Raw genomic sequence first — 18049 nt, 5'->3', positions numbered from 1 at the left:
GGGCAGCCTGCTCCAGGGCTCTGGCTCCCTCACAGGGAAAAACATTTTTCTTATGTTCATGTGGAATCTCCTCTGCTCTGGCTTGCCCCCATTGCCCCTTGTCCTGTCATTGGTCATCCCTGAGCAGAGCCTGGCTCTGTCCTCCTGACACTGCACATCTTTAAAAATCTGAATGAGGTCACCCCTCAGGCTCCTCTGCTCCAAGCTCAAGAGCCCCAGCTCCCTCAACCTTTTCTCATCAGGGAGATGTTCCACTGCCTTCAGCACCTTTGTGTGCTAGACTCTTTCAAGCAGTTCCCTGAGGTCCTTCTTGACCTGAGGGGCCCAGAAATGGACACAATATTCCAGATGCAGCCTCACCAGGGCAGAGATTGGATTTCATTCACACATGAATAGATCCCAGGCACAAGAGAATTGTCCTGTATGACACTATGTCCTTATCCTTTTAAAATAAGCACAAGAGTTTCTAGGAGAACTGAAGAAAATGTGTGAGAATGAGGGAATAATAACTAAAATGAGGGGAAAAAAGACCCTAGAATTATATAACAAGAAAAAGAGCATCCCCTAAACATTTAAACCACTAATATCTGAACAGCTACAAGAACACACAGCTTTGTAAATCACGAGTTAAAATTTCTGTCCTTGAATTTTTACAAGTGAAGTAATTATATATTCTTGAAAAAGGAACTAAAATACCTTCTGGTAAGTAAGCCCTTGTGATAAGGGCTTCATTCACATTAAAATGTTCAAAAACCTCATCATATTTCAAATACTGTTTTTGCACACTGACAAATTCCCTTCACATTCCACTTTGAAAGCACTTCCCGTGACTCACCTCATGCTGCCCAAGACACTCCCTGCAAAAGAGAAGAATCAGAGATTTAGAAAGGATGTATTTCTTTAATAAGGGACTTAAAACAGTGCTTTCCACACAACAATAATGCAATCTATTTTTAAGAGAAAAACCTCCTATCTACACAGATCAATGCCTTCTCTTTTTCAAGTTGTTTGGGCTGTGGTGTTTTATGATGGCAATCCCCAAATCCATATTTCATGTGCAGACTAATTATAGTGGGATACTGAATTAATCATTTTTATTTAAGAAAATCACCTGAATTGCTTCCAAATATCTGCTGCTTTGGTTCTACTATACCACATACTTTATTCAGTTATTTCAGAGAATTATCTAATCTACTCTTATAATTTATAATTCTATCCCTTTCACAACAGTCTACAACTCCTAGGAAAGAAAAGCTGCACACTGATCAGAATTGTGGAGGCAATAAATGGTGACTCATTCAAACAGTGATCTTCTAAAATGTAAACCAATCTTCTGCTCAATTTCTTTGGAAAATCATCTTTGTTTCCTTTCACCTCTGATCTCATATTTGTCATCTCCTTCCCAACTATTATTTTGATTTCTCTACTGAAGCCTTGTAGGGGAGACTAATAATAAAAAACAAAAACAAAAACAAAAACTCTGATAACTTCTCAACACAATGGAACAGCCAATAGCTTCAGATGGTCTTTAGGACAGGACATTAACAAGAGCAATCAGTCTTTCACCTAGCAGAGTAAGAAGCAGACACAGCACATGAACCTGTTCTTCACTCTACAAAGATCAGTTATTTTATATCCAAGATAATCTTCCTATATCCAGCTAATATGGCTTCATGCTTCTGCTCCACTGCAAGGGGAAGCTGCTCAACCAGCCTGATTGCCTCCTGCTATGAACTACTAAATCTGTCCCAAGCACTATGTAAACTAAGCACAACTTACCCAGTATGGTCTCCTTTTCACTTAGCAGATTTAGCTCCTCCAGCAAGGAGTCTTCAACCAAAGGGAGAGATTTTGAGTTCGGAATTCAAGAGGAACTAGAAGATGTGCACTACCCCATGCATGACACTACACAATGATCTCTGCTGCAGACCTACATCAGACAGTTTCTGCAGGCATCTACCCAAGCACTGACACCTGACTGTTTGTAACTACATATTTTTCACCTTTTGGCAGTCTGAATTCTGAGGCCAAGTATGAGAAGTACTGAGCAAGCAATCACAGCTGTGAACAGAAGTACAACCTACCATAGGACAGTCCTTGAGAAATTAAGTTCTAAACACCTAGGCAGGCAGTTAAAAGGATATTTTTTTTATCATCTTCCTGTGTCTACTTCTCACTTCAGAAAATGAAGACATAATATCTTCACATAAAGGAGGGATATTTGAAAAACAAACAGGCATTAACACCTGTGAAATATGCAGGGTTTAAAACAGTAGGAGATTACAATACAAAACCAGACTAAACAGCCCTTTTTAGATAAATGTTGAATTCTGAGTCCTTTTCCACACTGTAAACAGAAATCTATGAAATTGAGAAAGAATGGTGAAAAAAACCTCACCACATCTTCTTTTATATCCTCAGCATCATCACAGAAAGAGTTCATTCAGTTCTGCTCACCTTCTGGACAAGCTTAAACCAGAAAGGCATTGAGCAGATGGGATGAGTGGCATTGACCTGCCTTTTGTTAGCATATAGGAACTGAAAACTGAACAACAAAACAGCAGTTCAGTATGAGTAAAGTTACAGCCCCATAAACAAACAAGAGAGAAACTGCATGGAAAATGCTGTGTGCCACTGAAGGCTATCAAATCACAATGGTTGTCTTTGCAGTGCTACTTAGTCTTAAGTGCAGACAACAGGCATTAGAAACAACCAATCTTTACTCTCAGCCCTTTCTTACAGAAAGCACACCCTACAAAAACGGCTATTAAACCACTACCAGTGCTCTCAGGTCTCTGAGAGTGGTGTTCACCAAGGCACTTTGCATCTGCAGAGGAAAATATGGTCATTGACATGTCCATTTTTACAACGGTAAAAAAAAAGAAGAAACCTTCTTTCCATAGCAAAAATTTGGCTTATTTGTTTGGTGTTTTACTACTTACACTGGGATAGGAACCTCACAGGGAGGGCATGGCAATGCAGTTTGAATAAAAGCTGGCTCAGATGGCTGCTCCCAAGGGCCTGCAGACTGGTGCTGAGAGCAAAAGAAAAAACTAGTTGAATACAAAGCACAAATGGGACTTTCTGCTTGACTATAAATATTTCATCTAAAAAGATCTCAGTTCTAACAAATCCACTTTCTAGTAATGAACTCTTTACTAATGCAAATCAACACTCACCCAACAGGGGTCCCTTAGAGCTGCCTTCCAATACCTGAAGGGATCCTACAGGAAGGCTGAAGACAGACTTTCCCTAAGGGTGTCTAGCAATAGGACAAGGGGGAATGGTTTGAAGCTGAGGGAGAGCAGGTTTAGACTGGATTTTGGAAGAAGTTCTTCAGTAGGAGGGTGGTGAGACTCTGGAACAGGCTGCCCAGGGAGGTTGTGGCTGCCTCGTCCCTGGGGGTGTTGAAGGCCAGGTTGGATGAGGCCTTGAGCAGCTGAGTCTAGTTGAGAGGTGTCCCTGCCCATGGCAGGGAGGTTGGAGTAGATGATCTCTGAAGTCCCTTCCTGCCCTAGCCATTCTGTGATTCAGAACACAGCACCATATTTTGCTGTTTACTTACTAGGCCAGTTTGCTTCACAAGAGCTTCATCATGACAGGGAACAGGGCACAAATGGCCACAGGCCAACGTTTTCTGGCAGGACTGACGACACGGAGGACACCGACCAAAGTGGCAATAGTGTTTCTCCTGGGTGGAGTGATGGCAGGTTGGTGGTCGACTGAAGTCAAATCCAAGAGCAAATCAAGATGGCAGCAAGAAATATGAAGTTAGTCACTGAAAAATTATGTTCAAAATACAAAGAATTGAGAGCAGATTGTTTGTTGTTCGGTTTTTTAAAATGAGTTTACTTCTCACCTTCAGCAGTGGTAAGCATTACAGTAAAATTATACAGGAGCTCTAAATTAAATTAAAACCAGAGCTGGGTTTGTGTATTCAAACAGCTATTTCAATCCCAGTTCTGGTCTGTGATAGGCAATCTTGCTACATCCCAGCAGCAAATATTCTCCTTGTTCCTTTTGTTAGTCAAGTTTTCTAGGTAAAATGCCACACTGAGGTACTCCAGAATGTCCCAGTGATAACTTGAAGGACTGAGTGGTACTACAGAATTGGAAGTGCTCAGTAGGACAGAGCCTCCCTCTGGACAGCAGCAGGCTGCTCATGAAACCACAGCATCCAAGAGGTATTTATTTGATAGGAAGAATTACTGCTAATCATCTGCATGGTCAGGAACAAAGAAGACATAGAAGTAATATCTGTACTCATAGTCAAGGAGTAAGTTTTGCCTTTTAAAGCTGTATTTTATTATTTTCTTTAAGGACACCTTAAACTCCACTGAAGAACTTGAAGGCCACAGGTGTTCTGTACTGACCTGCAGAGCTGCTTGCATTTGGGAGGTTTGATGGTGCGCTCTCTGCCACAGGGCACCTTAATGACAGTTTTGCCACAACTGCATTTCACATCTACAATCTCTGGACATGGATTACAACTGCCTGGAAAAAAAAATATATATATTAGCAATATGATCATCTGAATATCTGATTATAAAAAATTATCACTAATGTAACTCTGAATATGCACGTGGTATAATTCTCCTGGTTTAACAGCTGGTTGTTCATGATTTACCTCTGCTTAGTTTCAAATCCCTCTTGGTGAAGAATTTCACTGATCTTAAAAAAAAAAGAGTGATGATAAAAATCTTGTTCATCCTCCAGTTAACTGCTATCAAGTTAGAAACAACCCCTCTCTCAGGTTTTAAAAAGAAGTCAGCATTAGAACTGTATGTGAGGAAGAAGTTCTTCCCCATGAGAGTGGTGAGAGCCTGGAATGGGTTGTCCAGGGAGGTGGCTGAGGCCCCATCCCTGGAGATGTTTAAGGCCAGGCTGGATGAGGCTCTGGCCAGCCTAATGTAGTGTGAGGTGTCCCTGCCCATGGAAGGGGGGTTGGAACTGGATGATCTTTGTGGTCCCTTCCAACCCTAACTGATTCTATGATTCTATTAAAGCCCAGTCATGGGGGTCACACAACACTTAAATATTTACTGGTTATGTTTCAGTCTTCCATGTTCATCTTTCCTCTACATTCAAAAAAGAGCTATAGAAAAATATAACAAAGTTTATCAGAGCGCTGCAACAGGCTGCTCAGGGAGGTTTTTGAGTCTCCTTCTCTGGAGGCTTTCGAGATCCATCTGGATGTGTTCCTGTGCGACCTGTGCTGGATTTTATGGTCCTGGTCTGGCAGGGGGGTTGGACTTGATGACCTTCAAAGGTCCCTTCCAAACCCTAACATCCTATGACCAGATTTTATGGATACATAGAATGATTGGGATGGAAGAGACCTTAAAGATCATCTAGCTCCAACCCCCTGCCATGTGCAGGGCCACTCCCACTAGACCAAGTTGCTCGAAGCTTCATCCAACCACATCTCCACAGCTTTGAAACCCCTCCAGAGATGGGGACTCCACCACTGACCTGGGCCAGGCCTTGACAACCCTTTCTGTCAAGAAATTGTTCTTCATGTCCAACCTAAACCTCCCCTGGAGCAACTTGAGGATGTGTCATCTTGTCCTGTCACTTGTTACTTGGTTCAACAAACTGATGCGCATCCCTCTACAACCTCCTTTCCCCCTTGTCCTGTTGTTAGACACTCTTCTGAAAAGTCCCTGTCCAGTCTTCCTGTAGGATCTCTTCAGGTATTGGAAAGTAGCTACAAGGTCCCACAGAGTCCTTTTTATGATGAGGACACCAGACCTGGAGGCAGGATTGGAGGTGAGGTCTCAGCAGAGCAGAGCCAAGGGGCAGAATCCCCTCTCTTGCCCTGCTGCCCGCACTCCTCTGGCTGCAGCCCAGCACACAGCTGCCTGCTGTGCTGCATGAGGGCACTGCTGGCTCCTGGGGAGCTTCTCAGCAATCAGCACCCCCAAGTCTCTTTCTTCAGAGCTACCCTCAACACAGTCTGGCCCCAGCCAGGATTTCTGCCTGTCTAAGCAAGTGTAGATGTGAGATTCTGGCTTATTAATCAAGCTGCATTCTGGAACTTTAAAGAAAGTAAAGCTTTGAAAGTGTTATCAGCAGCAACACTTTTTAAGCAATTCTGCCTTACAGGATCTGAGAAGCAACACTTTCAGAAGCAGATTTCTCAGTCACAAAAGGCTGCTGAAGAAAAAAGGCTGGAAGCATGCAGTCTTTATACTGCAAAGTAAAATAAATTATAATACATTGTCAGCACCCAAACAGCTACTCTTGCAAAATAAACTGAAAAATCTAAAGCTATGCTGCCCAGGCTGGCTGATAGCTATACAATCTACTTATACATTCCACTAATGAAACAACAGACTAGAGTCTCAAAAAGATAGAAGGAAGGGCACAAAAATGCACATCAGCTTGAAATCAAGGTGTTCTCAAATGATGTGTTATAAGGTACTGCAGTAGGAAACAAAAATCTTCTATTCCCTGGCAACACATTCTAAATTTAAGTATTTAATCATGCTTGCTGAAGAAGAAATGATCTGTAAACATCAAACCATAAACAGAATAGATTAAGTCATCTTTTTTTTTTTTCAGGGGCCTTTGCTAAAGGCCAAGTGGTTATTATCAGCAACCTCTAATGTAATTATTTTCTAGGAGGCATACTCCTTCCTTTCAAATCAATGCTCACCTTGCAGCACACTGCAAAGTTAACCTGACCTGCTATTATACACTAAAAATAAAATAATTAATCATTAACTTTCAGCAGCTACTGAAGCCTTGCTGTATAAGGAGAAGCACAAGAATACAAATATTTTTAAAATCAAAACCATTGCCTTTAGAAAGAATATTTTCAAACATTCTGACATGACAAATTGTACTAGATTGTAATTGGTTAATGCACATAAAAGTTACTTTCTTTTCCAAATGGATCGTCTGGCACTATGGCTGCCAGCTATGTCTGGGTTTCATTCACAGTCAGTCATTGCATGCTTTAGCTTTTCCATGTATCAGATAACAATGACAATTCTTCTGTTTTATGTCTTTTTTACACTGCAACGATACCCTCAATACTCCAAATGATGTCAGTATATCGATACTGATATTAGCTTGTAACTCACATAATGCTTCTGTAGGCATCAAGCAGAGTTTCCTTGAATAAACATTAAGTAGGGAGGCTGTGGATGCCTCCTCCCTGGGGGTGCTGAAGGCCAGGCTGGATGAGGCCTTGAGCAGCTGAGTCTAGTTAAGAGGTGTGGGGAGGTTGGAGTAGATGATCTCTAAGGTTCCTTCCAACCTAAGCCATTCTATGGTAGCTGTTAGCTTCCTTAGACGCAAGAGTTTGTACTTAAATATTGATAATTGTATTGTTTTGATAAATTTCATACACTTGACAGTGTATCTATTTGATATTTACAGACTTCATTTTGTTTTCTTAAATGCACTACTTTGTTTTGATAACTGCTGTTAGTTATTAGAAATCACTGTCACTTTTTGCCAGGCTCTAAGGTCAAAGTAGCATCAAACAGAAACAACTATTCAGTATAAAAGTTCATCCTATAGTGCAGCATTAGCTTAGTTTGCCAACCAGAATTTTATTCTATGGTTTAGTTATGAACCAAACTCATACAGAAAAAAAAATAAAAACAATTTTGGAGCGGTAGAGGGGAAGGAGAAGGAAGGAAAGAGAAAAAAGGCTGGGCACAGTTAACAGAGGAAGAAAACCCAAACCACTTGTTTGTGGTGACAAATTTAATAACAGGTTAAGTGGGACAACTGCCAGAGTCACTTGTTCTGTCCTCTTTAAGACTCACTGCCTCAAAAGCACAACTGCCTGCACAAGTTGTGAATTACTTCCCAAGCTGGTGCCATTTATAGTTCAGAATACTGAAGGAAATTACAGAGGCTGCTCAGCTGCTGTTTCAGCAGGGCAGCAGCTTCTGTGGGGAAAAGTGCTGAGAGGATAACCACTTTTTCAGTCATTCCAGTTTATTCCCCTACCAAGCAAATGTCAAAGCAATTGGCTGGGAGAAAAAAGCTGTCAAGTTATTTTGGCCATTTTTGGCACCTTTTTAACCAAGGTCACTGAATGTAGCTGTAAACTTTTTTCCTTATCCTTCATATAGTTAGTACCAAGTTATGTTCTCTTTTACCAGTAAGATACCAATATACATTCAAATTTGATTTTAAACATTATTTGAAGCCCACTCCTATCACATATTATCTTCCAGGATTTTTAAAACCCATCCAGCCTCAGCCAGCAAAGCATTTTCTATATGTAGTTGGGTTTTGTTATGCATGTTCATGTGAACACAATTATTTCACAAAACCACAGAAGGTTAGGGGCTGGAAGGGACCTGGATAACTCATCCAGTCCAACCCCCCTGCCAGAGCAGGATCACCTAGAGCAGATCACACAGGAATGCATCCAGCTGGGTTTTAAATATCTCCAGAGAGGCAGACTCCACAGCTTCTTTAAGCAGCCTGTTCCAGTCTTCTGTCACCCTCAAAAGGAAAAAACAATTTCCTCATGTTTCCACAGAACTTCCTATGCCTCAATGTCCACCACTGCCCCTTTTCCTGTCATTGTGCATCACCAAGCAGAGCCTGGCTCCATCCTCCTGACACTCACCCTTTTCATATTTATAAACATTAATGAGGGCAACCCTTAGTCTCTTCTTCACCAAGCTAAAGAGCCCCAGCTCCCTCAGTCTCTCCTCATGAGATGTTCCACTCCCTCAACCACTTTTGTCGCTCTTTTGTGACTCTTCCAAGCAGTTCCCTGAGGCGCCCAGAACTGGACACAATATTCCAGGTGTGGCCTCACCAGGGCAGAGGAGAGGGGGAGGAAAACAAGTCAAGCTATGGATGTTGAATTAAGCAGCTGGAAAGGGGACAGAGCATTTTCAGAGGAACAATGTTAGGCAAAATTATAAGGCAAAAACTCAGGTTGCCATTAAGTCCTTGCACTCTAACCAGCACTAATAACCTTTCAAACACACTGCCTCCACAAAAAGCCCACGAGCAACAAGGGAGAGAATTCATTTAAGCACCACACAGAGCCATGCAAACATGAAGTTTGGCATAAATAAAAAAATATTCCATCACCACAGGGATCTTTCACTCATTCTTACCTCTGTGGCAGCCTGAAGGACATTTGTGATTTCTGCAGCCTAGAGTCCGCCCACAGACTTGATCACAAGGTGGACAGTTTCCAGAACAGCACTATTAAAAAATAAATATACTTTATAGAACTGAAAATTCAGACATTTGTGGTATAAATGTGTTCTTTTTTACAAGTTCAGGTTTTCGAGATTTCTTTTTAACAAATCATACAATTTAGTCAAATGTACTCAAAAATTCTGCCAAGCATAGAAAGGAGACAACCTGTAAAGCTGTCTGTTAAAAACTCAGATTATAAAACAAGAGGAAAATGTATAGCTGAAAGCATCATTTCAATACACTAAATAGGCAGAGGGCTTCCAAAAAGCATAAGAACCTTTTTAATTTTCAATTTCTTACAATATTTTAATTCAAAACAATTTCAGAAGCTTACACATAGGATATTTAACATTCTGCCACCATCAGTCTGCAGTTTCTTCCACTTTTGTACAGTATCATCCTGGCACAACAATGTTGCTAACCACTTTTTTTGGTTTTATTTTATATATCACCTTTGCAGTAAAGGTCAGATAACTTTAAGACCATTCCTCTACTGTCCTAATATGAAGTGGAAGAATCAGAATACAAAACACCATCACCATATGCCAGGTCAGGAGAGATCCCCATTTTTATCTATTAACTTGAACAGAACCTTCCTTCTAACCTCTATAAAAAAAGATGACAATTAGGAAGAGAAAGCTGGAATTTTTTTTTTTTTGCTTAAATTAATGATACCACGACTGCATTTACTTATTTTGCTGCTTTTTCCCATACAGTAAATTCACTATAATAATACTCAAAAATACTGAAGAATAAAACTGTATTTTTTTCATGTCTCTTCGTGGTAAGGAGCCCAACTTTTGTACTGCCTTCATTCACACATAGCAGGCAATTGCAGATACTAGGAAGAAATTCTTTACATTGAGAGTGGTGAGACACTGGAACAGGTTGCCCACATAGGTTGTGGATGCCCCCTCCCTGGAGGTGTTCAAAGCCAGGCTGGATGAGGCCTTGAGCAACCAGGGCTTGTGGAAGGTATCCTTGCCCAAGGAAATAGATTATCTTTAAGGTCCCTTCCAAGTCAAACCATTCTATGAACTTACAGGCCTTCTTGAATTAATCAAACTGGAAAGATAGGTCTGAGCTATCAGTCATTCCTTAGATTTCCAATCAGAAGTGAAACAATACTCAGATTTCCAGCTGTCAAATCACTGCTGTTTGCAGTGCTGCATGTTGGAAGGTGGGGTGGAATGATGACTTGTCAAAAGTAAGAGTACCTCCCTTACAAAATCATGAGACTCACAGCCCTTCCTACAAAGTAAGGAAATAAATCACAGCATCATAGATTAGGTTTGGTTGGAAAAGACCTTTAAGGTCATCAAGTCCAGCCATCATCTAATTCTATCAAGTCTGGCACTCCTGACATTGGATCTGGGTAACCAAGGATCAATCACAGGCTTGACTTTAAGTGAAGGAGGTGTTTCAGACCTGAAGGAGGTGAAGGGGATGGATTTAACTACTTTAGAATGCATAAAGCATCAGTTACTAAAGTATCTGAAAGCCTTCTGGAGTCAAAATCCCCTCCTGGTTTTTAAGGCCAGTTTTTAAGCATGGTGCCAGGGAATTCTGGTATACCTCAAACTAATCTGAGTAACACTGAAGAAAACTCCTCTTTCTTCACTGTAGCAGGCACAGAACAACAGATTGACGTGATGTACTGCATCAAAATTGACAGAAACATTATCTAAACAACAGCTTTGAGCAAGATCATCCCTGGACACTCACCTTTCTCCTGCACTGGTGCTTTTGGCAATCACGAATTTTAGGGCACTTTGTTTCACACAGGTATGGCTTGTGACAAGGCATGCGTTTAGTGTGCTTCCCACAGCGACACTGCTTCTCAACTTCCTGGGCAGCAAGACAGGGGGAAAAAAGCAGCCTATTTTTCATACCAACAAAAAAAAACAACCAAACAAACCAAAACCCAAAGTAGCAGAAAATAAAATGTTCTACTACTACCTGTGAAGAAAAGTTCATGGGATAGTGATGCTCTATCACAACAGCAAGTGTATAGTGTGCTCCAAGCAGACCTGGAGACCTTGTGTCAGTCTTGCAGGCACTGTGCTCTAGGTGGTACCTCACTGTAGCCTTGGTCTCACCAAGACAGAAGCCACTTCCAGGGGTCATTCAAGCACAGAGTGCAAGATGTCAAGCATAAAGGCTAAAAAAATTCATACAACAAAGTACCTCTCCTGCATAGTAACCTAGATTCATCCATCACAGATAAGAAATAGGTGAGCAGGTTTCTCTGACCTTCATCCCAGCTATCATGTGCTAACTATTTTCACCAGAATTTGTAGCCAAAGTTAGTTCAGGAAGAGGTAATTGAGAACAGAGAGAACAACAGCTTTATGGGCCAGGTCACAGAAGCTCCACAGATATTTACAGAGCACAGCAAAAGGTTACAGCACCTAAATTCACTAATATACAAATAGTGTAACAAGAGAAAGTAGCAAGGAAGCTCCCAGAGGAGCCTGTGCCAGTCTTTGAGAACTCCTTCAGTGAGGAGTTTCTGCTAATATCCAACCTAAACCTCCCTTGGTGCAACTTGAGGCCATTTCCTCTCCTCTTATCACTTGTTACTAGAGAGAAGAAACCAGCTCCCACCTTGCTCCATCCTCCTTTCAGAAGGTTGTAAAGAGCAAGAAGGTCTCCCCTCAGCCTTCTTTTCTCCAGGCTAAACAACCCCACTTCCCTCAGCAGCTCCTCACCAGACCTGTTTCTCCAGACCCTTCACCAGCTTCATTGTCCTTAATTTAGAATCATGCTGGGGCAGGAGAAGAGTGGGGAAAAAAAACATGTTGCATGGATTCTGTGACAGATGACCTAATTGTCCTTGGAAGGTTTGCACTGTTCCAGGTAAACAGTGTTCCAGAAACCTAACAAGATGTGAAGCTGCTCCAGTAAGACTAACCTGCCTGCATATCTCACAGGGACCTCGATGGCAGCGCTGGGAACATTTGTGGATGCCACATTCCAGAACTTTGTCACAACTATCACCACAGGTGGGAACATCTTCTGTACAAGGCAATGTAAACTCTAGATGAAGAGAGAGAAGCATAAGCAGACACTTAGAGAAGAGGCCAAAATATCTAGAAAATACGAGCTCAGAAGGCAAGACTCTCAATTTTTCTCAAAGCTTCTCTTACTCAGTTATTCACATTGCCAATTAAACACCTGCTAAGAAATAAAGCTTTGAAAGAATTAAGCAAAACAATCAATATAAACAGGCACAGTTCACTGTAAGAACTTCTCATGGCCCCTGTCCTGCAGAATTAAGCTGAACTCCTGACTGTCAAAGACTGGATGATTTTTTTTTTTAAACGTATGAACGTATGTCTTTTCTAACCTTTAATTTTTTTTTTATTTAATACAAAAAAAGGCAGCTCACTTGATTTTCCACATGGACAGGACCTTTTCCCAGAACGAGGACAGTCTCCACAGGGACCAGCATGACAAACTTGTTCACATGTGTGATTACCACAAGGCAAACGTTTTCCACACACCTGGAAAACTCAGAGAAACCAAGTGAATGGCATCTTAATAACCCAAGTAGCTGCTGATGCAAGCTCTCCCTTACCACTTAATTTTAAAATTATTTTTATGTTTTTACAGGTTGTCAATCCACAGCCTTGGTCCTAACAATAAGCTGCAAATACACTTCAAATAAGCATGAAACTCTTATCTACTAAGCTGGGGTTTCATGCTTCTTTTTGAAGACAGAAGCTGAAATTTCAACCTCAAGCACAAGAAAACAGAATATACAAGGTCAAATTCACAGCTAGCTTAACCCTAGCATAATTCCAAGAACAGGAACATTTTAACAGCTGTCAGAAATGAACTGGGGCCCCCAAGCAGATCGATTCTCAAATACTGCTGCTTACATTTCTGATTGCATTTTCAAAACCTAAAAAATAAAATTGGTTTTGTATTGAAGGAGTCATTAGAATTCTTAATACACTGAGTAATCAAATTTTGCATAGATGAGAAATCAGCTAAAAAGGACAGCTTCAACATACCTGATCACACTGCCACTGAGGACTTGCACAAAGTCTTTCTGCTGTCTGTCTTCCACAGATGCATCGCTGTTTACTGACTCGTGGACAAGGCTGACAGTCTCCTGCATGTAATTGCAAAGTGACATTGACAGCAGGAATCACCAAAGAATGATGTATCCTCACCTGGAATATTGCATCCAGTTCTGGGCCCCCCATTTCAGCAGGGACAGGGATCTAATCAAGAGAGTCCAATGGAGGGCTACAGGGATGATAAAGGACTGGAGCACTGCCTAATGAGGAGAGGCTGAGAGACCTGGGTCTGGTTAGTCTGAAGAGGGGAAGACTGAGAGGGGAACTAATCAACGTCTATAAATATCTGAGGGCTGGGTGTCAAGAAGGAAGGGACAGCCTCTGCTCACTTGTGCCCTGTGACAGGACAAGGGGCAATGAATGGAAACTACAGCACAGGAGGAACTTCTTTACTGTAAGGGTCCCAGAGCACTGGAACAGGCTGCCCAGAGAGGTTGTGGAGTCTCCTTCTGTGGAGACTTTCAAGCCCCATCTGGATGTGTTCCTGTGCGCTCTACGCTAGATTCCATGGTCCTGCTCCGGCAGTGGGGTTGGACTCTCCAGAGGTCCCTTCCAACCCCTAACATCCTGTGATCCTCCCCTGAAGTTGCAGAAGGCAGCTCTACCTGCATGACAGGGATTCTCACACGTGTGTTGCCCACACAGCAGCGTTCGTCCGCAGGGCAGGCGGCACGACCATTCCTTGGCACTGCACCTTCGGGGCACTGCTTTAGCTTTCTTACAGTGACACGTTGTTGTGACCATCTTTGGGCAAGGTGGGCAGGGTCCTAAGGGTGAGAAATGCAACCTTGAGTACAGCTGTTTTACTCTGAGAGTCTCCAAGATTTAGCAGATTTTGAGTAAAACTATGTGATGGCTACAGAAACACATCACAAAACCAAGGGATGCAGTGGATTTACCTGGATGACAAAGCAGCAAACATTTATGCCCACAGGGAGGTTTGAATTCCCTCTCACAGATCTGACCACAGGAGTGAGGTACCAGCCATGGGTCCACTGTTGGATTCTCCACTTTCCCACAGTAACAGTAATACCTACTGGGAGTTTCAGACCGTTTGTATTCAAACCTACATTTTGGACTACAAGAGGAAAAAGGAGTGAAAAGAAAAAGCAATTTTTTAAAGACTGTTTTAAAAAGAAAAGGTTTTTTTCATCATTTCAGTTTCCCAAAGATGTTACCAGGCTATCAATAAACATTTTTACAACTACTGTTAACTAGTAACAACATAATTACATTTATAATATTCAACAAAGGTCTTGCTATACGTCAGATTTTACAACACATTTATTAGAATGCCTCAGGAATTGTCCTACCACTGCAGCGTTTTTTCTCTAAGTATGCAAAAACATTCAGCACATCAAGCACACAGAACAATTTTTTTGTCAAGTGATACCAAAGGAATGCATGCAACAGAGTTAAGTGACTTGAATAGAATCCATCAAAAGAAAAAAAAAAAAAGAGATTAAACCCCAAGTTTTTACCAGCAGCAATTTACAAGCTGTGCAAACCAAGATTTAGTGATGCTATTAAAATTATGCCTAACTATTTAAATTTTATCTGAAAGATTTCAGACTGCATCAGTTCAGCAGCTTAGAAATCATAAGCTGTACACCTTTATTTGTCATCCTTGATGGTGTCAGTTATTTAAAAACACATTATATCTAAAGGTGGATGTGCCACAGGCCATCAAGGCGTTCAGGCACAAGCCATGGATGAGGGAGGCAACACAAGGAATGAGAAAATTAAGTAGCTCCCATTTCCGGGTCCATTGGGAAAAGACAAAAGGCAGGGTGCTTCTCCTCAGGGAAGAGAGGCTGTGCAAGACCGGCATTCTCATTATTATCAAACAAAATGTCACAGAATCTCACAAAATCATAACATTGTCAGGGTTGGAAGGGGCCCCAAGGATCATCCAATTCCAACCCCCCTGCCATAGGCAGGGACACCTCACACTAGATCAGGTTGCCCAGATCCAGCCTGTCCTTAAAAACATTCAGGGATGAAGCTTCCACCACCTCCCTGGGCAACCTGCTCCTGTGTCTCACCATCCTGAGGGTGAAGAACTTCTTCCTGATGTCTAATCTAAATCTGCCTTCCTCTAGCTTAGATCCATTCCCCCTAGTCCTATCACTACCCAAAAGTCCCTCAACAGCTTTCCTGTAGGCCCCCTTCAGATGTTGGAAGGCCACAATAAGGTCTCCTTTGAACCTCCTCTTCTCCAGTTTATGCCTATCTAATACATTACAGGTCACAAACCAGTTCTACACAGTAGCCTGCACAGCTCTATTATGTGTTAAGTAAAACACCATTCATGTTGAGATTTTTTTTCATTAACCATTATGCTTAAAACACAAAACCAGTCTGTAGTATAACAGCCTTTATCAACTGCCAGACAACAATTTTGTATCTTATTTCCTAAGCAAACCTGCTCTCTGACATTCCACATTAAGAAAGCTTTTGAACCCACCTGGCACTTTCAACCAAACTTGACAGAAGATATCATCTCAGAGATATTGCAAGTTTCCACATGAAAGTAGGTGGGCAAATAATGCACAGAAAAACATACCCAGAAAAACTTTGACTGAACCTTCAGACATAAACCTACTGAAAAAAGCAAGGTTCATTCCTCATGCAGCCACAACGTTAACAACTTCTTCACATAACCTCATGCAAAACAGAGATTAGCTTCAATGCTTGAGTTATAGAGAGACACACATCAAAAAAAAAAAAAAAAAAGTCTAAAACTTGCTATTTTAGAACTGGGAGGTTTTAATTTATTCATTCCATGGTGCCAACTCTAAAAGTGAGAAATATGTAAAGCCATCTAGAAACAAATACTAGAAGCTGAGACATGTGATAGATAAGTTACCTTCTCAGAAGTTAAAGCAAATATGATGGAGTAGGTTTTTAATATCACTGTATAATATTCCCAAACCATGTTAAAGAAAACTGGAAAGCATTTTTTAAAAGCAATAGAAAAGACAGGCTTCTAAATTTTATTTTTTGGTGTACATGTCATTTAAAACTACCATTCCTTTCTAAAGTAACTCCAGCTCACATATCTTTCACAATTAAAGTATCAATAAATGTGCCCCAGGTAGCTCACCATGGCCAGGGATAATCTTTCTTCCCAAAATCATCATCTGTCAAAGGAGAAGACACAAGAAAAAGGCTGTCCCTGGCCCACTTCTGGATACACACCAGGTGGAATATACAAAAGCATCCACAACAGCTCCAGACCTAAAGAGCAGATACAATGCCAATAGCTTTATAGTGGGTTTCTTTCAGTTTTCATTGCTGAACATCTGTAATATCCAAAGAAATACAAGCTTGCTATTTTTCCATTTAACCAAATGGCTTCCTAAAGATAGATTTCACCTATTGCTAGATGAAGACAGGCAGTTTACTCTTAGAGATTCATAGCTGTAATTTTTTTTTCCTGCTCCTGGGGGATGTTTTTGCCAAGGTTTCTGGAACACAAAATACTCATTTAATCACAGAAACACTGATTTAAACACACTGGGGGAGGTCACATCTCAAAACCTCAAGCCCAAAGCAGGACTACTGCCAGCATAGTTAGTTCAGTCACAGCTTTGCCTATCAAAGTTGGAAAATCCTGAAGGTTGAAGACTTCACAACCATCCTAGGCAACCTACTCCAAGTGTCACACTATCTTCCTAGTATCCAATCTGCACCTCCCAACCTGTTTGTGCCACTGCCCCTTGTTACACCACCTGCCACCACAAAGTTGACTGGCTTCAGCCACCTTCGCAGCTCCAAGTAGGCAGAGGCTGTAATCATATCATCCCTAGGCCTGCTCTGCCAGACTAAACAAGCCCAGCTCCCTCTCCACCTCTCTCCCTGTCCACACTCTAGGACTCTAGACACCTTGGCACTAGAAATATTAAAAAGAATCTTCCTTCTTTCAAACTTTAGGATTTACATAGTAAGAAAAAGATTTGATCTGAAGTATGACTTTCAACTCAGTGTCTTTTATTCAAAGAGCAAGAGAGGTATAAAACACCTCCAGCTAGATCAGGCTGCTCAGGGCCACATCCAGTCTGATCTTGAATGTCTCCAGGGATGGGGCCTCAACCTCATCTCTGGGCAACCTGTTCCAGTGTTTCACCACTCTCATTGTGCACAACTTCCTCCTAATGTCCAGTCTAAATCTACCCTGCTCCAGTTTTAAAACCACACAAAAAAAAGATAACAACAGAAGTTAAGAACTTTTTTCCTATTAAAAAAAAAAAAGTTAATGACTACACTTTTATTGGATACTTGTAGTCCATGTACATCCAGCAGAAGAAGTTAAAAGATTTTCTGCACTTTTTTCTTTTAATGTTACACATATAGTTGCAAACTACTTAATTCAAGTAACTGTCAAAAGGAAGTTGGAGCTGTAACAATAAAAAAAGATTTGCCCTGAAAAAAACACACCTGTATGAAATCAGATAATCTTCTCAGACATGCCACCCTTCTCCTACACCTCATGAGCACTTGAAGAAGCAAAGCTTACCTTAGCTGTTTTGGTTGGAAAAGACCTCTAAGATCATCAAGTCCAACCATCAACCTAACACCACCATGGCCATTAACCCGTGTCCCAAAGTGCCATGTCCATACACTTCCTGAACACCTCCAGGGACGGTGACTCCACCACCTCCCTGGGTAACCTGTTCCAATGCCTGACCACTCTTTCAGTGAAGCAATTTTTCCTAATATCCAACCTAAATCTCCCCTGGCACAATTACAGGCCCTTCCTTCTTGTTCTA

At 41.4% G+C, this 18049-nt stretch overlaps 1 protein-coding gene across 2 annotated transcripts in view; it reads right to left on the bottom strand.

Annotated features, from left to right (window-relative positions):
* Window positions 1-18049, bottom strand: part of NFXL1 (nuclear transcription factor, X-box binding like 1) — a 50861-nt gene that overhangs the window by 29633 nt on the left and 3179 nt on the right. For both annotated transcript variants that reach the window (XM_054383042.1, XM_054383043.1), the window contains exons 4-15: window positions 16384-16517; window positions 14177-14355; window positions 13883-14044; window positions 13209-13309; window positions 12581-12695; window positions 12104-12228; window positions 10915-11037; window positions 9102-9192; window positions 4374-4494; window positions 3566-3722; window positions 2943-3034; window positions 836-857 (exon numbers count right to left, since the gene is read on the bottom strand). In XM_054383042.1, the coding sequence (XP_054239017.1) occupies window positions 836-857; window positions 2943-3034; window positions 3566-3722; window positions 4374-4494; window positions 9102-9192; window positions 10915-11037; window positions 12104-12228; window positions 12581-12695; window positions 13209-13309; window positions 13883-14044; window positions 14177-14355; window positions 16384-16517 (1422 nt within the window). The remainder of the gene's footprint in view (window positions 1-835; window positions 858-2942; window positions 3035-3565; window positions 3723-4373; window positions 4495-9101; window positions 9193-10914; window positions 11038-12103; window positions 12229-12580; window positions 12696-13208; window positions 13310-13882; window positions 14045-14176; window positions 14356-16383; window positions 16518-18049) is intronic.

The sequence above is a fragment of the Indicator indicator genome, chromosome 8 (assembly GCF_027791375.1).
Source record: "Indicator indicator isolate 239-I01 chromosome 8, UM_Iind_1.1, whole genome shotgun sequence".
In the NCBI taxonomy this organism is placed as follows: Eukaryota; Metazoa; Chordata; class Aves; order Piciformes; family Indicatoridae; genus Indicator; species Indicator indicator.
Note: the sequence above shows the minus strand (reverse complement) of the source record. Positions and strands in the feature narration are given on the sequence as shown.